At 55.3% G+C, this 21676-nt stretch overlaps 1 protein-coding gene across 1 annotated transcript; it reads left to right on the forward strand.

Moving 5' to 3' along the window:
* Positions 1 to 14169: 14169 nt before the first annotated feature.
* On the forward strand, positions 14170 to 20921 carry CHMP1A (charged multivesicular body protein 1A; the record flags this gene model as incomplete). Its single annotated transcript, XM_082863011.1, has 7 exons — positions 14170 to 14176; positions 15896 to 15915; positions 17616 to 17693; positions 18295 to 18441; positions 18698 to 18826; positions 19099 to 19286; positions 19537 to 20921. 7 exons carry the CDS (start codon positions 14170 to 14172, stop codon positions 19556 to 19558), a joined length of 591 nt encoding a protein of 196 aa, XP_082719137.1. The 3' UTR covers positions 19559 to 20921.
* Between the last annotated feature and the right edge of the window lie 755 nt (positions 20922 to 21676).

The following is a 21676-nucleotide window of genomic DNA, read 5'->3' on the forward strand; positions in this document are numbered from 1 at the left end:
AGCGGCCATGGCTCACGGGCCCAGCCGCTCCGCGGCATGTGGGATCTTCCCGGACCGGGGCACGAACCCGCGTCCCCTGCATCGGCAGGCGGACTCTCAACCAGTGCGCCACCAGGGAGACCCTACTTCAGTTTTAAGTGCGGGCACGTGACCGCGCTGGGGCGCTGAGTAACGGCCGCCGGAGGAGGAGGCCGAAGTCCGGGGGGCTGCAGTGGCCTGCGGGGTGGCTGCGGGGGCCGTGGCGGCCGCGGGGCCGCGGGAGCTGTGCTGTAGAGCTCTCCCTGGGATACTGGAGGGCTGACCTGGAGCCAGGGAGGGAGGAGGCTCGGGCAGGGCCAGTGGGGACCAAGAGCAGAGGGCGCGTCCGAGAGCTGTTAAAGAACTGACAGGACGCGGCGACGGAGGGACTGTGGGACCAAAGCGTCACCTAACACATCCGTGTTGAGCACACAGTACGTGCTCGGCCCTGTCAGGCTCTGCCCTGGCGGACCTTACATTCTAACTGGAGGCGGTAAACGAGGTAAGTAAAGCAGACGGCGTGCTAAGGAGAAAAACGAGGCAGGGCAGTGAGTGGCCCGTGTAGGAGGAGGGGTGCAGCTTCTCCTGTCACGGGGACTATACTGTAAATGCTAAAATGATGCGAATGTAAGTTCAGGGCGTTTGATAATTAGGAAGTTAAATAATCATGAGTCAAAAGTATTTAAACTAATTACCACATTCAGTTCATTCTGGTGGTTTTGAATTCTGATAAGCTAAGCTCACGGCTAATAATGAGATTAGGATGAATGCCATGGCAAGCATAGTTTGGGGATTATTTGTTTGAGATGCTCAGGGCAGGGGTAGGAGGAGGGCAGTTTCTAGGTCATATAATAGAAATGCAACAGCTACTAGAAACTTTATAGAGAAGGCGAGGCATGCTGACCCAATGGGTTCAAATTCACCTTTGTATGGGCTTGATTTTTCTGTATAAATATTTAGTCATGGCAGTCAGGATACATAAATAAACATACTAAATAAATACAAATAAGGATGTTGATAATATGTTAGTAAACAATGTCAAGATGAGATTTCTTTTTTCTTGGGTTATACCAAAACTTATGGATTGAAAGTCACTTGTACTGTTTACTACTAAAGAATATGACCCTCATCAATAGACAGACCATGTGTACGGCCTGCTGATCGTTCCAGGAACGAAGGAAGCTGACATATACTGTCATCAGACTAAACGTTTGCGCTCGGACGGGCAGGGCACTCTCTCCAGCCACCTCGGAGGAGAATGGACTCTGACCCAAGGGCTGCCGGTGAGGATGGACAGCTGAGGCTGGGGGTCCCCTGAACAGCCCCTCCCCACCAGGAGCCCTCAAACACAGCCAGAAAGAGGGGAAGTTGTCAGTTCAACTCACCTTCTCCCAGGGCACTCTGACAAAGCCACTTCCACAGTTCTAAGTGCCATGGCTGCCACCACTCCTGCATCCACATTCTTCTTCTGGATCCTATAATACCTTGCATCCCTAATACTCAAGCTAGGAGCCCTTGGACCCTCCAAGGTGACTGTGCACTTCCCTGTTCTGGGACCTAACCACCTTAAGGTTTCATCCTCAGAGTCCGACCTTTTGTTCAAGGGTGGGGGACACCTCCTCCACTGTAACTGCTGAGTGCTTACACCACGCTCCTTCAGAAGCGAACAGGAAGGGTTCTAATGCGCATCCAGAGTCAGCAAGAGATGCTGCCTGCTACCAGTTCATCACTCTGCACAGCCAGACAGCTCCGACAGGGTCATCTCTTCACCGATGACCCCAGAGTCACTCTTGCCCTCTGCCAAGCTGCCTGCGGCTTTGGAGAAGCTGGGGAGAGCCTTGTTTACTGAAGGGGCACCTGCAGCCCTTTGCCATCACCTCTGAGACTCAGAGCACAGGGAGTGACTGCAGCTACTGGGGTGCCTGTTTATTCTTCGGTCTGTGAATTATAGGCGTCTACCGTACTGGGGTTCCTGTGTCGGTAGAAGGGGCCCGGTTCAGCCCTTTCCCGAATGGTCCTCTGCTCCTCCATTCCTGTGGAACCGTAGCTGATCAGAGTCTCTTTTGAGGCTGTGGTGATGACAATCCGGGGGATGGCAAATTTCTTCTCTTCTGAATTTACATCAGGTTTCTCTAGAAGGAAGGAAACATCCGGGTATTTCATAAGTCTGTGGAAAAACTCTTCTGTAAAACAGACAATGTCTGTGTTAGGGCCAGAGCAAAGCAATTAGGTTCGTGGCTCAGGAAAAGAAATGGGTGAGGTTGAAAGCAGTCAAAACCGTAAGTGAACATTCCAAAGCTTACACCAACCGGCAACGCAGCCACGCAGTGGTGACCCTAGAGGCCTCCTTCCAGGAGGGGAACGGACAGACACCCGCACCATCCCCGTGGAAAGCCTGAGCTGCCGGGCAGCCAGGGTGACAGACGCAGGAGCGAGACCTGGGAAAGGCAGGGTCTGCCCCAGAGGTGAAGGTTCAGACACACAGTGTGCAAAGGATTCTCTGCACAGAGCTTTATCAGGCAGGGCACTCTAGAAATGGACGCCACAGCGTTTTCTCAAACTTGTCAGGATTACCAGGAACACACGGGACGTGTGAAACGTTACAAAGTACAAAAGCAGAAGCCCCTTCACTGCCTCCACTGCCTCACTTCCCGGCCTGCTCCCTCCGTTCAGGCCTGTGTGTCCCCGTGTGCACACACGTGTACTGCACAGAATTAGAACACTGAACACCCCAGGAACTCAGCTATACGGGGGATGAGCAGGTGCCCGTCCCGTGCTAGGCGTTGCTCTGAGCCCTAGAATAACCACCGCACGTTTCTGAGGTAGGTCCTCTTAAGACCTACGTTTTACAGACGGAGGAACTGAGGCACAGAGGGTTGGTTCAGTCCCATGCCCAGGGCTGGTGGGAGAGGGAGACGCCGGGTCCCAGGCAGTCGGGTCCAGAGCCACCTCGACCTTCAGCGCTGCAAGCATGGCTTCAGTCGTTCTAACCCGCTGCCGATGGCCCACGGCCTGCACTGAGCACTGACAGTATCCTTTCTTTTCATTTTTATCATTAAGCCAAATGTGCATTTCGTCGTATTTTGGATTTAATTTATTTTTTAAAATTTATTTATTTAATTTATTTTTTGCTGTGTTGGGTCTTTGTTGCTGCACGCGGGCTTTCTCTAGTTGTGGTGAGCAGGGGCTACTCTTCGTTGCGGTGCATGGGCTTCCCATTGCGGTGGCTTCTCTTGTTGCGGAGCACGGGCTCTAGGCGTGCAGGCTTCAGTAGTTGTGGCACAGGGGCTCAGTAGTGGTGGCACACGGGCTGTAGAACACAGGCTCAGTAGTTGTGGCACACGGGCTGTAGAACACAGGCTCAGTAGTTGTGGCTCATGGGCTTAGTTGCTCCGTGGCACGTGGGATCTTCCCAGACCAGGATTTGAACCTGCGTCCCCTGCGTTGGCAGGCGGATTCTTAACCACTGTGCCACCAGGGAAGTCCCTTTTGAATTTAACTTAAATTGAGATCATTTTTTCATGTTCAACATTTTTTCAATGTTCAAGCATTTTTATATGTTAAGACTACTTAAAAGGTTATGAATATTTAATTTAAAAATAATACATGTTGGTTAAATGGGGGAAAGTGATGGGGGTGGGATGGGCTAGGAGACTGGGATTGACATATATACACTAATATGCATAAAATAGATAACTAATAAGAACCTGCTGTATAAAAAATAAAGTTAAAAAAATAATTTCAAAATAAAAATAATACATGTTGGTTAGAGACTGCACATGGAATGACGCTTCTCCTTGCGGACACTTCATACATGCATATGTGCAGCTGGGATCACGCTGTGCAAGGCTGAGTGTTGCAGTGACCACGCAGTAGGCTGAGCCCCACATCCACACAGGTGCGGCCCCTCCTCCACGGCAGCCTGCAGTTCACTGTCGGAGGCCCATCGTGTGCGTAACCAGCTCCCTTTGATGGACATAATTTAGGTCATTTCCAATTTTCTTCTTTGGACAATGCTGCAATGAACATTCCTGCATTTATGTATTTATACACTTGTGGAGCTTTATCTGTCAGGTAAGTTACTAGGAAAATTTTGGCAAATATTGTCAAACTGTTTTCCATAACGATTATATCAATTTTGGGACTTGCCTGGTGGTCCAGTGGCTAAGACTCCACGCTCCCGATGCAGGGGGCCCAGGTTCAATCCCTGGTCAGGGAACTAGATCCCACATGCTGCAACTAAGAGTCCACATGCTGCAACTAAGTGTTCACATGCTACAACAAAGATCCCATGTGCCTCAACTAAGACCCCGTGCAGGACTTCCCTGGTGGCGCAGTGGTTAAGAATCCGCCTGCCAGTGCAGGGGACACGGGTTCGAGTCCTGGTCTGGGAAGATCCCACATGCCGCGGAGCAACTAAGCCCGTGAGCCACAACTACGGAGCCTGTGCTCTAGAGCCTGTGTGCCGCAACTACTGAGCCCCTGTGCCACAACTACTGAAGCCTGCGTGCAGCAACGAGGACCCAACACAGTGAAAAATAAATAAACAAGATAAATACATTTATTTAAAAAAAGACCCTGTGCAGCCAAAAGATTATATAAATTTATCTTTCCTCTAGGAGGCTATCAGCAGAACTTTCCTCCACACTCTCCTGCTTCTCACTTTTCTAAACCTTTTCCCAGGTTACACTGACAGTGGAAGTGCTGACTCCGCCCCCGCTGGTCACCGGTCACCGCCAGCTTCCCTGAGCTTTGGGCACCCTCGCCATGGGGAGGCTGAGCATCTCATCTCGTTGTCACTCGTTCATGGGCCCGTGGCACGTATCCTCCTGTGAATGCATGTCATTCCGCATTTTCTACATTGACTGTTTTTTTTTCTTTGGTGAGCTTTTTTATATTTGGGAAATTCACCCTTAGTGACTTATACTGCAAGTAGCCCCTGGCTTTTAGCTTCCTTTGTCGCTTTCTGCAACAGATTCATCCATCTATTCCTTAATGGCTTTTAGAGTTTGTCAGACTGGAAAAGGCATCCCCTGCTCCAAACTTATAAAAACATTTACTCATTTCCATTTCATACTTTCATAGTTTTACTTTCCATGTTTAACTGTTTGTTTTCTCAGTTGTCGACTGAGTTGCCCCAGCACTCGGGGAACCTCCGTCTTTCCCCCATGTCTGCAACATGGCACTCCTCTGGGACCCCATGCACGCATGCTGTGCTACGTGTTCACCACTGTGAGAGACACTTCCATGTCAGAGGACTCGATCCCTCTGCTTTTCCAGATGTTTCCTGCCATTCTTACATTTTTATCCTCTTAGGTGACCTTTGGGATAATTTGGTCTGGCTCCCAAATCGACCTGTGCTCTTTTGTTTGGGGTCATACTGATTTGTTAGAATCAGGGAGAATTAACAACTTTATGTTACTGAGACTTTCTAATCCAAAACAAGACTCCCTTTTATCTTCCTCAGAGGTTTAAAGCTTCTTCATTTAGAAACATGAATCTTTGGGGACTTCCCTGGTGGTCCAGTGGTAAAGAATCTGCCTTCTGGGCTTCCCTGGTGGCGCAGTGGTTGGGGGTCTGCCTGCCAGTGCAAGGGACACGGGTTCAATCCCTGGTCCGGGAAGATCCTACATAACGTTGAGCAACTAAGCCCATGCACCACAACTACTGAGCCTGTGCTCTAGAGCCCGTAAGCCACAACTACTGAGCCTGCGTGCTGCAACTACTGAAGCCCGCACGCCTAGAGCCCATGCTCCGCAACAAGAGAAGCCACCGCAATGAGAAGCCTGCGCACCGCAATGAAGAGTAGCCCCCTCTCGCTGCAACTAGAGGAAGCCCACACGCAGCAACAAAGACCCGACACAGCCAAATATAAATAAATAAAATAAATTTATTTAAAAAAAGAAACATGAATCTTTTGGGACTTCCCTGGTGGTCCAGTGGTAAAGAATCCGCCTTCTGGGCTTCCCTGGTGGCGCAGTGGTTGGGGGTCTGCCTGCCAGTGCAGGGGACACGGGTTCGAGCCCTGGTCCGGGAAGATCCCACATGCTGCAGAGCGGCTGAGCCCGTGCGCCACAACTACTGAGCCCACGAGCCACAACTACTGAAGCCAGCGCCACTAGAGCCCGTGCTCCACAACATGAGAAGCCACCGCAGTGAGAGGCCTGCGCACCTCGGCGAAGAGTAGCCCCCGCTCGCCGCAACTGGAGATGGCCCGTGCGCAGCAACGAAGACCCAACACAGCCAAAATTAAATAAATAAATTTTTTAAAAATTAAAAAAAAAAAGACAAAAAAAAAAAAAAAAGAATCCGCCTTCCAATGCAGGGGACGCGGGTTCGATCCCTGGTCGGGGAACTAAGATCCCACATGCCGCGGGGCAACTAAGCCCACGTGCTGCAAACTACAGAGCCCATGCACCCTGGAACCCGTGCACCACAACTAGAGAGAAGCCCGCGTGCCACCGCGAAGATCCCGCGTGTCGCAACTAAGACCTGACACAGCCAAAAATAAAAACAAAAATTAAATAAATAAATATAAAAAGTAAAAATAAAATAAGAAACATGAATCCTTTTAGGGTTCTTAATACACAGGACGTGTACTATTTTTCAATTACTGCCTAATAAGTTACCTTATTTTAGTGGCCAACTTAAAACAGCGCACACATCACCTCTGGCTCCACGTGTCTGGAGTCTAAGCTACAATCCAGCTGTCGGCCCGGCCGCGCCCTCATCTGGACCTGGGGACCTTCCACGGCCACTCAGGTTGTAGGCAGAGTTCCTTTCTTTGTGTGCCAAGGACGAAGCCCCTTTCCTTGCTGGCTGGCGGCTCTCACATCATGGGAGCCGACTTCTTCACAGCCACGTCTCTGACACTTTCACCTTTTTCAAAGGCTTCTCTGATGAGGTCAGGCATGCTCAGGAGAAGCTCCATTTTGATTAAGTCAAAACCAACGGGTTGGGCTTCCCTGGTGGCACAGTGGTTGAGAGTCCGCCTGCCGATGCAGGGGACGCGGGTTCGTGCCCCGGTCTGGGAGGATCCCACATGCCGCGGAGCGGCTGGGCCCGTGAGCCATGGCCGCTGAGCCTGTGCATCCGGAGCCTGTGCTCCGCGACGGGAGAGGCCACAACACTGAGAGGCCTGCGTACCAAAAAAAAAAAAAAAAACCAACGGGTTACTACCCTGATCCCAGGAGCCCAGCCCATTCCTACTCACAGGCTCTGCCCACATGTAAGGGAGAGGCTCCTACAGCCTTGTTCAGAGGGCAGTGATGGGGCTCTGGAATGCTGCCTTCCATGCTACCACACTGCCTTCAGGAAGGAGTCTGACTTCCACCAACAGTGTGTCCAGGCTCTCCGTCTATCATGTGTTATTCTCTGGCCTCTCGTTTTTGTTGCAAATACTTTTTGAGCTTACCATTTGTTTTACATTTGTTTATAGAGGGCTTAGGGAGATGTTTTACATTTTAATGTAGGCAAATCCTTCAACATTGCTCTGTAATATCTTTGCTTTGAGGAATCAATAAAATTTACGTCTTATTTTTTGCAGCCACCTTTTTTTTCCAGCAAGGAAATTTTTTTTTAGATGACCACACACTGTCATCTGGAAGATGGTTCTAGCCGTTCTTTCCCTCTACCCTTTGAGTCACCTGTATCAGCTGATAGTAAGTCTACCTTTTTAAAAAATTTAAGTATAGTTGATGTACATGTAATCACTTTTTATATCCACTCTTAAACCATCTGGAATTTATCAGAGCATATAGCAGGAGGTTACAATCCAGCTTACGTTTTCTCTTAAAACGTTACACCGTTTTTCTAGCACAATTTATTATATAATCCTTCCTTTTCCCACTTACTTTTGGTGCCAGGTGTATTGTATTCTGATTATATATAAACATACATAATGTTCATACACACACACTCTTGTCCATGTTTTCTATTTCAATGACCTGCTATTCTTATATGGGAATCATGTTATTTTAATTATTATAATTTCTGATGTATTTTTATTTATTTATTTATTTTTAAAGAATCATCTTTTTTAAAAAATTTATTTTTGGCTGCATTGGGTCTTCTTTGCTGCACACAGACTTTGTCTAGTTGCGGGGAGTGGGGTCTAGTCTTCGTTGCACTATGTGGGCTTCTTATTGCAGTGGCTTCTCTTGTTGTGGAGCACAGGCTCTAGGAGTGTGGGCTTCAGTAGTTGTGGCACACGGGCTCAGTAGTTGTGGCTCGCAGGCTCAGTAGTTGTAGCTCGCGGGCTCTAGAGTGCAGGCTCAGTAGTTGTGGCTCACGGGTTTAGTTGCTCTGCGGTGTGTGGGATCCTCCCAGACCGGGGCACGAACCCATGTCCCCCGCATTGGCAGGCGGATTCTTAACCACGGTGCCACCAGGGAAGTCCCTGATGTATTTTAAAACATTTTACTTTAATATTATAAATTCAGAGAAAGTTGCAAAAGTAGTCCAGAGAGATCCCCGTACCTCCGTCCATTCTCCCTCAGTGGTAGCACCATAAGTAACTGCAGTAGAATAAGGCTCCGTGGGCTTCCCTGGTGGCGCAGTGGTTGAGAGTCCGCCTGCCGATGCAGGGGACGCGGGTTCGTGCCCCGGTCCGGGAAGATCCCACATGCCGCGGAGCGGCTGGGCCCGTGAGCCATGGCCGCTGGGCCTGCGCGTCCAGAGCCTGTGCTCCGCGGCGGGAGAGGCCACAACAGTGAGAGGGCCCGCGTACTGCCAAAAAAAAAAAAAAAAAAAAAAAAAGCTCAAGTATGATATTAAAAAGTTACATAAAAAAATAAAAATAAGGCTCCGTGTGGCACAGTGTGTGTTCTGTGCCATGTGATCACATGTCACCACCACCACGATCCAGACACAGGACTGCTCCAGCATCACAACGATCACGTTCATGCTATACTTTAAAGTCACACCCCCGGCCCCCGCCATCCCTAACCCTGGCAGTCCCTAGTCTGTTCTTATCTGTATCATTTTGTCATTTGGAGAATGTTACATGAATAAAATCGTACAGCATGTGACCTTTTGAAATTGGCTTTCTTCAGCATATTTTTTGACAGTTAAAAATGCAGTACTTCGGGCTTCCCTGGTGGCGCAGTTGTTGAGAGTCCACCTGCTGATGCAGGGGACGCGGGTTTGTGCCCTGGTCCGAGAAGATCCCACATGCCATGGAGCAGCTGGGCCCGTGAGCCATGGCCGCTGAGCCTGCGCGTCCGGAGCCTGTGCTCCGCAACAGGAGAGGCCACAACGGTGAGAAGCCTGTGTACCGCAAAAAAAAAAAAAAAATGCAGTACTTCTTCAGAAAGAGAAAAACAAATATCGTATACTAACGCATGTATGTGGAACCTAGAAAAATGGTACAGATGAACCGGTTTGCAGGGCAGAAGTTGAGACACAGATGTAGAGAACAAATGTATGGACACCAAGGGGGGAAAGCTGCGGGGGGGTGGGGATGGTGGTGTGCTGAAACGGGCGATTGGGACTGACATGTACACACTGATGTGTATAAAACTGATGACTAATAAGAACCTGCTGTATAAAAAACCAAACACACACACAAACAAGAAATGCAGTACTTCAATCAGATGAGGATGCTCACCTCACACCTCAGGGTATTATCGTCAATTCTTTGTTATCACCTACTGCCCAACTGGATTTCTCCAGAAGGCGCAGCCCAGACACACGCACGGCTTTTTGCTCATAGGTCTCCCAAGGCCCCTTCTAACAGCCCTCTCTGCTGTGACGGAAAGTCTGTGTCCCCCGAATTCATATGTTGAAGGCCTAGTCCCCAGTGTGCTGGTATTTAGAAGTGGGGCCTTTGGGAATTAATCAGGTTTAGATGAGGCCATGGCCACGTGAGGACACAGCAATCGGGCAGCTGTCTGCGGGCCAGGGAGGGGTTCTCACAGGAGCACAGCCAGACTGAGGGCCTCCCCAGCCTCCAGAACGAGGAGAAACAAAGTCTGTTGTTTAAGCCCCCCAGCCCATGGTCTTTGTTTGTTTTTTTTTTCTTTCTTTTGTTTTGTTTTGCGGTACGCGGGCCTCTCACCGCTGTGGCCTCTCCCATTGCGGAGCACAGGCTCCAGACGTGCAGGCTCAGCGGCCATGGCTCACGGGCCCAGCCGCTCCGCGGCATGTGGGATCCTCCCGGACCAGGGCACGAACCCGTGTCCCCTGCATCGGCAGGCGGACTCTCAACCACTGCGCCACCAGGGAAGCCCAAGACACCACCTTTTTTGCAAGTCATTTATTTGTAGAAAAATCAGAGTTCTTTTTTCAGAAGAATCTGCAGCGTTTTGGAATTGGCTGACTGCCAGCTCGTGGTGTTCGGTCTGTATAATGTATGTTTGTGGATTCTGTAATGCGAAATTTGAAGCACAGACAGAAGCAGTGGGAATGGTACAATACAACTCATCGCCCAACTGCCAAAGTCCTCATAAACCCCAGGCAAAGCTGACCTCACTCCAGCTCTTACCCTGTGTGCTGGTTACTGCGGCTGAGTAGTGGCTCACCCCAGACCTCAGCAGCTTGAAACCACCATTTTCTTACCGTTTTATGGCTCAGGAATTCAGGAAAGGTTCTACTGCAGTTGTCACCTGTGGTTTCCCAGGGGCTGCAGTCAGATGCTGTCTGAAGGCTCAGCTGGGCTGGACACGTGGATGTCCACTCGCAGGGCTGCTACGTGCTGTGCAGTGGCTCGGCTAGGGAGACTCCAAGCTTGGGGCTGGAGTCACGACAAGCTCGTCACAAGCCCGGCACCTGGGCTGGACGGGCTGCGAGATCAGGACCGCGGGCTGCGGCTCCCCTATGGCCTGCCCAGCAGCCGAGCACTTCCCAGCACAGTGGCTCCCAGCACAGCCAGCGTCCCCGTGAGCCCGGCCAGGCCGCCCAGCCCACAAGTCACTTCCACCACTCCACTGGTTACAGGAGAGTGTCAGGCCTTCAGAGATTTGGAGATGGGACGTAGACCCCCAGGTCACACCACAGGACCCGTGGGCTGAGAGGGGCTGTAGCACCTGCAGAGACAGGTGCACCCCTTCCCGTGGCAGCAAATCCCCACCCAGCACGTCCATTTGCCCTTAAAATACTTCGGGTGCGGCTCTAAGAGACGAGGACTCATGCGTATTCCATGTTGTCCACGGCATAACTCACACTAGACAAAACGCAGGGTCCTTACTGTTCAGCGGGAGAGTTTTCCACAACTGTACGCACCCGTGTCATCACGCAAACGAGATGCAGAACTTTCCTCCACCCCACAAAGCTCCCACGGGCCCTGTTCCAGTCAGCTAGCCTGCCCCGGCCCCAGCCCAGCAATCATTTTCTGATTTCTACCCAACAGTGGTAAAACCTACTTTTTAAATTGTATAACACACAGAATTTTTGACTTGTTGACCTTTCTATTTCTCTGAGGCTTTTATGGCATTAGGATGACTTAAAGAAACGTGACTTCCGAAAGTTGTCACTTTCCCAAATCTAATAGGGGAATTCCTCAGCTTTAAAACCAGAATGTGGAAGAGAAGATGCTCCTGCCCTACTTGAGGTGTTGCTCCTGGCAGACCAGGTCCTGTCCTCACTCCCGACTCCCAGTGCCTCTCGCTGCAAGGCCAGCAAGACCAGCTGCTGGTCTCAGTCGACAGTCTTCTCTGAGTTTACTCCACCTCGCTGCAGCATTCAACACTGCCAGCTAGTTCTCCTTTCTTAACAGCTTTCTTCAGTACAATTTAAATACCACAAAATTTACCTGTTTAAAGCATGCAATTAAATGGAATTCAGTAAACTTTCAAAGTTGGGCAACCATTGATTCAGTTTTGAGACTACTTCCATCACCCTCAAAAGGGCCCTTGTGCCCTCTTGTGACCGATCCCTGTGCCCACCCTTAGCCCAGGCTTCCCTCCATATGGATTTGCCTTTGCAGGACTTTTCATATAAATGGAATAGGAATCTATATCTGGCTTCTTTCACTCGCATCATGCTTTCGGGCGTCGTACACAGGGCGGCACATTCCTTGTGACTGCAGTCTCCACTCGCTTTCTTGAAACTCCATCCTCACTCCACCCCCGAAGTGAGAGCATGACACACACTGTTGGTGGAGTCCCCTGCCCACACCTTCCCTTGCTGGCAGAGGTCCAGCCCATCCTGGAGACACCGGGCACACAAGGCTTCTGGGGGAAGATTCTCCTTGCTGACACGAAGCAAGAAGTAACGCCTCTCACAAACTAGACGCAGTCCCACGTGTGTAACACCAAGAGCCGTCCAGCCCTCTGCGGACCGTGGACACAGAGGATGGCAGAGGGTAGACACACAGCCTGTGATGCTGCCACGCCGAGGGCCCTACCTCTGACCTCACCTCTGTTTGGGGGGTACCGAGCCCCTCAGCACTAAAGCTGTGTCTGGATGGCTTTTCTGTGACTGACAGCCAAAAGCCTCCCGACAGACTAGTAGCAGTTTTCCAAACGTCCCCCCAGGACTCTGGCCCTTCCTGCACTCTTCAGCCCTCAAGTAAGGGCTCTTAAGTTGGGATCTGAAGTCCAGGCCTTGCCCCCAAGGCAAACGCCCTCATCTCAAACGTTTCCTGCCCTTGGTGACCCTCAGGGGGCTCGGTCTGAAGCTGTCTGTGCCCAGCTCCTCTCCCCTGCCAGGCGGGCATCCATCCTGCCCTTCCTTGTCTGACCCACCGGCCATGCGTCCTCACAGTCACCGAAGCCCACGGCCATGGCTCCCTGCTTTGCCCTCACGCCCTATCACTCGGCAATTCCCGCCGCCGCAGCCTCACTGGTTCCTACCCAGTTACAGCAATGGGCCTGTGAGAGGCCTCTGTGCTGGAGACACAAACCCCATCGTTCCTCCCTTGGTTTAATACCTAACAATTCCGTCTCCACGACCGACATGATAAAACTGATGAAAAACTTCACATTCTGCTGCTTCTGTGGCTTCAACCCCGACCCACACCCAAAGGCTGTTACGGTGAGTAACTCTGCCCAGCTGTTTCACCAACATCCTATCCCCTCCGTGATCTCTGTGGCCAGGCAGAGGGCTCCCACGGGACCGTGCTCCGCAGGGGAGCAGCTTCCCAGGCTCTGTCCCAGTCTGTGGAATGCCGAAGGAACGACACTGGGGCCAAAGGCGTCCAGCCCTCGGGAGGACAGCAGGCCTGCTTGGGATCTGCGCACTGCTTAGCCCTCTTGACTGTGTGTTCCGCATCTACCACGTGGGAACTCACCTAAACCTTGACTAAACTTACTACATCTTCCAACTAGAACTCTGATGTTAAAGGTCCTAAAACCCCCTCCACCGTTAGGGCACGCCCCCTGCTACTAGCATCCCACCACAGGCTCCTGTGCGCCCCATCCCCAAACGCACCTCAGGTTCTGTACCCTCCTGGGTGTGTCCTACCTTCCACTTCAGATGAAGGCCACTGCCGCTTGGCTGCCCCTTTCTTCTCATGGAAGCTCTCTGCAGGCTTGGTGTCTAGAGGCTTCTCAGACTCTTGTGAAGGCCTGTCCACCGGCCTTTCCGTAGCCTCTGGGATTGAACAGGCGCGCCCCGACTTTGGCTCCTCACCTGAAATATATGGGTAATTAATTAGACCTATATTTTACTGAGTCTAGGGCAAAGGATTCCATCCTTCTTCAGTCGCCTGCTTTGGTCCGGAATGAAATAAGATAGCGTGAAAGACTTGGGTCACTCCATTTCCCTACACGTGGATATTCCCCGGATGAAAAGGTCCCCGAGGCAAGATCATCAGAGAGGACCCGGCGCAGGAGGATTTGTGGGGGCGGGGCCGCGCCGTGGAGACTGCGGGGCGGCGGCCCTTTACCTTTTCGGAGTTTGTGTTTGCTTTTGGAAAGTCCCATAGGTGACTGCCCCGCGACGCAGGCGCGGACCCTGCACCTCAGTGGGAGCCCAGCCCACTGACTCACAGAAGGCCCGGCCGCCGCCTCCTTGGCCCGCGCGGTCGCCACGGCAACGCCACCGCCCGCGATACCGAACCGTCCTCTCGCGAGAGCTCCCGGCCGCCGGAAGCGGCAGCGACCCGGCAGTACCTGCCCTCCAGCCCGCCAGCCCGCGCCGGTCGGTTCGGTTGACGCCGCCGGGAGATCCAGTCCGTCCGCCTCTGCCAGGGCTGCCGCTGCCGGACCGGCCATGGACGGTGAGAGGCCGCCGCCCTCCGGGGCCGCGCGGGGCGGGGCCGCCTCTCCCGTGGGCGGGGCTCAGGCGGGTGCCCCTGGCCTCGATCCCGGACCCTGGGCCCCGATCCCCGGTACCGGATCCCGGGGTCTCCACCGGGACCACGATCCCCGACACCATACCCCGGGACCCAGGACCCCGACCTCGACCCCGGGGCCTCGACCCAGGACTCCGATCCCCTTCCCTGATCCCCGACCCCCTTCCCCGGCCCTCCTCAGCCACCGTCTGCCCCTGCCCCACCTGCCCCTGCGGTACTGGTGAGGGACATCGGCCTTTGGGGGCCCTGGGATGCCGGGTCAGAGGGCACCCGAAAAGGAGACAGTTGCACCACTGCCCCCAGAACACCGCTAAGAGAAATAAGAGCTCTGGCAGAAAGCCCTCACTACGTACAGGCACAACAGCTCTTGAGATAGGAACCGTATGCGCCCATTCTGCAGATGGGAAAACAGGTTGAGGAGTCCGTGCAGGCACAGGCCCCAGGAGCCCTGGTCCTCCACTGCCTGCAGCACCCCCTCAGGGCCCTCTGCCCTGCTCTCCTCCAGAACAGGAAGCATCAGTGATAAAATGAAGATACCGACATTTGCCAGGATATTTAAGTGCTAGTGTGGTAGAAAGGCTGTGCAGTGTTATTGTCATGAAGGAAATCCTATGCAGATTGCCTCAGGGAGAAGATGAACAGCTATACCCCCACCCCACGCGTGCGCGCGCGCACGTTGGGTTTCGCCTCACAGCTCACTCGGCTTCAGCTCTCCAGGGAATTGTTTTGCCTGTATCCCTTTTCTCCGGGGTTAGGTTTTGCCCTTCAGAGTCTGTGCTTCCCACTCAAGTCTGGGCCACACCCAGCCCAGCCTTGCTTTCCCGGCAGTGAGCACACTGCCTGCCACCTGTTTCTCCAGAGATGCAGACAGCTCTGGCCTTGACTAGGGCCCGCAGTGACAGGTGAGAGCTGCACGGAGCTCCACTGGGCTCGCAGCTGGGAGCCTTCACATACCTTTGTGGTCCTGGATTCTGGTTGCAGGACTTCGTTTCTTCATTCCGGGCTAGTGTGGTACACCCTTTCAGAAATCATTCCCCCAATTTAGGAGTGGGATATACACTGAGATAGTTTAAAGATGAAGGAGAATCTACCGAGCTCTTGAGCTCGGGCAAGTTCAGATACCGAGGGACTTAGCCAGTAACACACACAGGTCTCCAGTTCCTCATTGAGGGCGGGGGCACCTGAGCCTGATTCGATGGCTCAGAAATGGCAGCTCCCATGGAGAGCGGTCTCTGTGGGCCAGCTCTTTTATGGCGTAAGAGTCATCGCCGTGCTGTTTTATCCGTAAAGAATAGACTGTCGAGTACTAAACCTCGTTAAATTGGGGGGGGCTCCCAAGGGTCCTTTGGAAAGCTGCACTGATTACAGACCATCTCGAGCTTTCACCATGGGCCCCACGCTGCACCCATGACATTCCCCCGCACGCTAACCCTTAAGGTCAGCTGGTACTATCCTGGTGTTTTCCTGAATTGGAGAGTCAGGGAGGCTAAGGAGGGGCAGAGCTGGTGTGAGTAGGCCTCCTTGAAGGCCCCAGTTCTGTTCCAGCTCTTCACGTCCAGGAGGGTCGTAGTGCCCCCACCAGCTGGTTAGGAGCGTTGCTTCTCACATTTCTTAAAATCCTCAAACCATCTCCTCTCTTTGCAGATACCCTGTTGCAGCTGAAGGTATGTACTGAGTGGCCCTTCACCCCATCCCGGCCTGCTGGTTGTCAGTGGGGACAGATGGTGTGAGTCACACTCAGGATCGTGCTCAGCCAGACTGATGACCGAGGGGTCAGGGAGGTGGTGTGCTAGCTTGTCTCGGGCTGAGCGGAAGCAGATCATTTGGCCTCATTCATGAGCGCGCGCGTGTGTGCGTCCCTTAATGTTCCACGAGGCGTTTAAAACGGTTGCCTCGAGTCCTTCAGAAACACGTGCAGGAGAGCATTCCGGGCAGCTGAGCAGTCCCCCTGCCCGGGGTGGTGTCGGCAAGCCCCTGCCCCAGTTCCCGTAGGGCCCTCCTAGGTGCCCATCCATGGTGGGTTCCGAAGGACGGGAGGAGTGACGGGCATCGGCCCCCGACTGTAGCAGCTGCACTGCCTCTGCTGTGGGGCCTCCAGGCCAGATTCCCAGGTCAGGAAAATCTGGACTTTTCCCTGAGGAACGTAGCTGGTCGGGGTGGACAGACAAGAAAGCTTTTTTCCACAACAAAACGTCCCAAGTGCATGGGGGCACCCAGGGCTGTGGGAGGGGCCCGAGGGCTGGGGACCCTCCCAGGTCGGTGAGTGACGTTGGCCGAGAGAACAGTGTTGACAGGACCAGAGTTAGGAAACTGGCCTCTGGAAGGCTGCTGTTCCCTTGGGTCATCTGAGTCTTCTCCCTGCCAGCTTCTGGTCACCTGAGGCCTGTGGAGGGCCACTGACCAGGGCTGGGGTGTGCGAGGTCATGCCAGGCGGTCCCTGCTGCAGCTGAGCAGCAGGTCCCAGGGCACCTGGCCAGAGTGGTGGACTTTGTTTAGAGGTGGTGGATGGTGACCCAGTGTGTACTTCAGGCTGTGTGTGGAGGGCAGTGGGCGGGGGGCTGGGCAAGCCTGGACGCAGAAGGCAGAGGACAGAGCAGGCCACGGAGCCTCTGACATGAGCGGCCCCGTGTGGGTGGGGCAGGAGTGGGGCTCTGGGCGCAGAGCCGGGCTAGGGTAGCCCGACATGGCGATGCCTGACACCGGCCCCATCAGACACCTGGAATGTGGCTTGCGGGACTGAATTTTTACTTTCACTTAATTTTAGGTAATTTAAGTAGCTACGTGTGTCTAGTAGCTACTGCACTGGACCGTGCAGGAAGAAAAAATGGTCAGCGAGTCAGGTGCTGCAGACATTGATTTAAAGGCCCCTCAGAACTGTGTCTGATGACCGGGAATCGGGGATGACTTTGGAGAGAGCGCCCTGTGCCCGTGAGCCTGAGGTTAGGGAAGCGTTGATCTGCACAGAGGCTGGACCACGGGAGCAGGGGAGACGTTAGCCTGAGGCCTGGACACCAAGGCGGTCAAAGAGGGAGGGGTTTACGGTGGCAGCATCTGTGTGACGCTGGCCAAGGCCTGTGGGCAGTTTCTCAGTGTGCCCCCAGCTGCTGACCCGTGGATCAGGGAGCCGGTGTGTCGTGCTTCAGGCTGGTGGAAGGAGGGGCTGAGGCCACTGGGAGCTGGGCTGTGTAGAGGGGCACAAGCGCACGGACGGGCACCGACGTCCTAGTGGGCAGCGGATTGTCCAGCAGAGGCAGCAGTCGGGAGCGATCAGTGATGTCCACCCTCGGAACGAACTTACAGCCCAGGAGGGCGGGGAGCAGGATGGGGGGTAGGCCGGGTGGTGACCCAGCCTCCTGTCCGTCAGTTCACTGCAAAGCAGCTGGAGAAGCTGGCCAAGAAGGCGGAGAAGGACTCCAAGGCGGAGCAGGCCAAGGTGAAGAAGGTGAGTGCAGGCGCTGCCGCCGGGCCGGGCCTTTCCTCCTGTGGGTCCTGTGCTCCTCGGGCCTGGGCAGAGGCCGAACCCCTCTGTGGGGCGGGGCAGGGCTGGAGGCTCCTGGGGTTGCTGTGCTCTCCGTGGGGGGCTTTCTTACAGCTGGTTAGCGGCTAGAGTAGCTCCTGGGGTGCTGGGTTTGGATGACTCCTCAGCCAGACTGAGGCTCCCAGGGCAGAAGGGGAACGCAGCCGACATCCCAGTCTGAAGCCACGTCACCGCCATAGTCGTGATTCCTTTGGAATCAGCATTGCCTGCGCTGGCTTTTCAAGCTCTGCTGCTTCCAGGCGGAGCTGTCGTGTGAGGGCAGCTGAGTGTGTCGGTGGGAGTGGAGAGGCCTGGAAAGGTGGCCGTGTTTTCCTGAGCCCGGCTCTCTCGTCTGACTTTCTCTGAGGGCTGGTTGGGGGCCCTGCCCCTGGACACCCTCACTCCTGAGACATTTCTGATGAGAAAACCTGCAGAGAGGCTGAGAAGGGGCTGCCCCACAGCTGCAGACGGCGCCCCAGGACTGGCCGGGGCCGGGCCCCAGCTGGCATTTCCCCCTGCATTTCAGGCCCTTCAGCAGAAGAATGTGGAGTGTGCGCGGGTGTACGCCGAGAACGCCATTCGCAAGAAGAACGAAGGTGTGAACTGGCTCCGCATGGCGTCCCGCGTGGATGCCGTGGCCTCCAAGGTGCAGACGGCCGTGACCATGAAGGGGGTGAGTGCTAGGCCGGGCGCCACGTGCCCGGGGCCGGCTCCTGCTGGCAGAGTCGAGGGGGTGGCCCGGTGCAAGCGGTCAGGCCGGCATTCCCTCCCTACGGTAAGGGCGGTGCTAGAGCGGCAGACGCACCCCGAAGGCTCTCTCCAGTGTCCGTCCTTCCATTGACGGCGCCATCTGGGGACGTGCCATGCCGGGGGCGGGGGTGCGGGGGCCCTGAGGGCCCTGCCTGCCTCCTCACTCCCGCCTCTGCCAGGTGACCAAGAACATGGCGCAGGTGACCAAAGCCCTGGACCGGGCCCTCAGCACCATGGACCTGCAGAAGGTCTCTGCGGTGATGGACAGATTTGAGCAGCAGGTGCAGAACCTGGACGTGCACACGTCGGTACGTCGGCCCAGGGCCCGGGTGTGCGGGTGACGGCCAGGCGTGTGGCCCCTTCCCCTCCCGGGAACCTGGCTCCTCGTGGGGAGTCCAGACCGGCCCGCAGAGGTCCAGCAGGGGAGAGGGGGGCCTGGGGCCGGGGATGGGTGCACGTGCAGGCAGCTGTGCCCCAGGACCAGCACGCCAGAGGGAGTGCGCTGGAGAGAGCGCCACAAGGGGGCTGGCGGGGGGAGGGAGCCACAGGAAGCCCTGACCGCCCGGCACACGACCCCCAGGTGATGGAGGACTCCATGAGCTCGGCCACCACGCTGACCACACCACAGGAGCAGGTGGACAGCCTCATCATGCAAATCGCCGAGGAGAATGGCCTAGAGGTCCTGGACCAGCTCAGCCAGCTGCCCGAGGGCGCCTCTGCCGTGGGCGAGAGCTCCGTGCGCAGCCAGGAGGACCAGCTGTCTCGGAGGTGGGCCAGGGGCACCTGTGCTGGGCGGGCAGCGTGCTGGGCGGGAGCTTGGGAGGGACGCAGAAACCCCGGCCTCGGTGCCTGCAGGCCCAGGAGCAGCTCAGTCCCCGCCCCGGGTTCAGATCCTGCTCACCGTCTATAGCTCCCCCTAGAAGGCGGGGGACAGGACTACGCCGGCCTGGAAAAGGGCCTGGGAAAGCCGGGGTGGAGCTGTTGCCGGGGCCTCAGGGAATCCTGTTGTCCTTTGCAGGTTGGCCGCCCTGAGGAATTAGCGGAGCCCAGCGGCAGCGTGCTCCCTCCCGGCCTCATAGGGGAAGGGCTGGGAAGGCCGCCTCTGCCCCCTCCCCACTGCTCTGCCCCTCTCACCTGCCAGGCCTGGGACTCTGCCTCTTCTCTGAGCACGGGTGTGGGTCTGTGTCCGGCTGGGCGAGTTTGCACAAACTTCTGACTTCTGTGGGTAATTTCTGTGACTCCGGGCCACCAGCTGGGCGATCTGCAGGCTCCCCTCCGTCCACCACCACTGAGAAACCCCCAGGGACTGGCTGGTGGCTGCCACGTCGCTATGGGGGCTTTCAGACTCCATGTGATGGCACATGCACTGGGAGTGGTCAGCCAGTGGGGGTCAGGGCTGCAGGCTGTTGCTAGGGACCCCTGGAGGCCCCCCGACTCCATTTAGAACCTGGTCCTGCCAGCTGCATGGGCCCCGCTCGGGCTCCCCAGTGTAAGGCGCCTAGCTCCCAGTCCAGCGGGCCCCCGGGGGTCTGCATCCTCTCTCCCCTGCGCCTCTGGAGGGCTCGGGCCCTGCGGACTCTCCTCTAGGGAGCCGGAGTCTACGCTGAGGCCCCTCCCAGCCAAGGAGCAGGCGCCTCCCCCTCCTGGGTGGGATGCTTTGCTCCTGTCACTATAAATGATGGGGTGCCTCCCCCATCTGGCTCTCGCTGCCTTGTGGGCTCACGCTGTTGACCTTGAAGCTGGAGCAGCTGATGGAAGAGCCGCCCTCAGTGGGGCCAGCAGTGGCAGTGCTTCTGACGCCGTGCCGGGCCGGCCTGAGGGGAGCTTCAGACAGGCTGCACTTTTCTGTTTTCTCCAATTACTGAAGTTTACTTCGTTTTCCTGAAGCTTCCAGGGATTTTTTTTTGCCAAACAGAAGGAGCAAGCAGATCGGGAGCGTTTGGTGTGAGCCCCTCCCCAGCGCCAGCTGGAGAGCACGGCTTGTCGGCGCTGGCCAGAGGCCTCTGGCTGCCCGTCTGTCCTCACAGCGCTGGCTGTCACGGACAGAAACGTGGGAGAGCTTTCCCTGGCTCTCTGCGTTTGATTCTTCCTGGACTTGGAGCCCTTGGGTGCTCTGTACAGGAAGTTGTGCTGTGGGCCGCCTGGGGCGCTGGACTGTGGTGTGAGGCCGGAGAGAATGGGCTTCAGGAGCCACCTGGTTTTTCTTCTGTGATGCCGACCTCGCCTGACTCCCTGGCCATCATCCCTTGGGGCTCCCACGTGCCGGGGCTTCAGAGAAGGTCCCCAGGGGGTGCAGAGCTCCACGGAGACGCCCGCTGGGGGCAGAGGCCACACTGCATCAAAGGGCAGCAGGCGAAGTTTGCCTTTTCCTGAAATGCTGTTGTGAATAAAGAGGTTGATGCCCGAGAACTGTCTCCATCTTTGCTTTAGTGGCCTGGGGTGGGGTGGGGGCCTTAAGGGGACGGTCGGCTTGCGGTCCAGCCCGCCAGTAGGAGGCTGACGGGTTCCTGAAGGAGGGCAGCTGGGGTGCTGTGAGGAGTGGGATTCCCAGGCCCTGCTCGGTGAGGCCGAATCAGATCCACAGTTCCTCTACGATTTTACCTTGAAATACTTTTAAACTTATGTAACAGCTGCAAACCAAGTGCACAACTTCTGTATACTTCCCTGTAGGAGCTTCCCTCGCGTCAACCTAGTTACCGTAGAACCGACCAAATCAGGAAACCGCCCTCACATTATTACCCTGTGGTCCCTCCAGCCCCGAACGTGGCACAGGCCCTCCCATTTCTCTACGTGACCGGGACGGTCTCGAGGCCAGTGGGTCTGCACCGGTTTGCTCGTGGGAACTGCGTCCGGGCGCCCCCCACCCCGTGTGCCCCAGAAACCGCTTCCGGGCAACCTATGTGTGCGCCAGAAACCAAGTCCCTGTGCCCCGCTGTGTGCACCAGAAACTACATCCGTGCGTACCCCTGTGTGCCCCCAGAAACTACCACCGGGCGCCCCTCTGTACTCACGGGAACCACATCTGGTCACCCCGCTGTGTGCACCGGAAACCACGTCGGTGCGCCCCTCTCTGGACACGTGAGCCACGTCAGCGCGCCGGAACCATGTTGGTGCACCACCCTACGTGCACCAGAAAGTACGTCCGGCCACCTTCCCCA

This window comes from Leucopleurus acutus (genome assembly GCF_964270905.1).
Source record: "Leucopleurus acutus genome assembly, chromosome: 20".
NCBI lineage: Eukaryota > Metazoa > Chordata > Mammalia > Artiodactyla > Delphinidae > Leucopleurus > Leucopleurus acutus.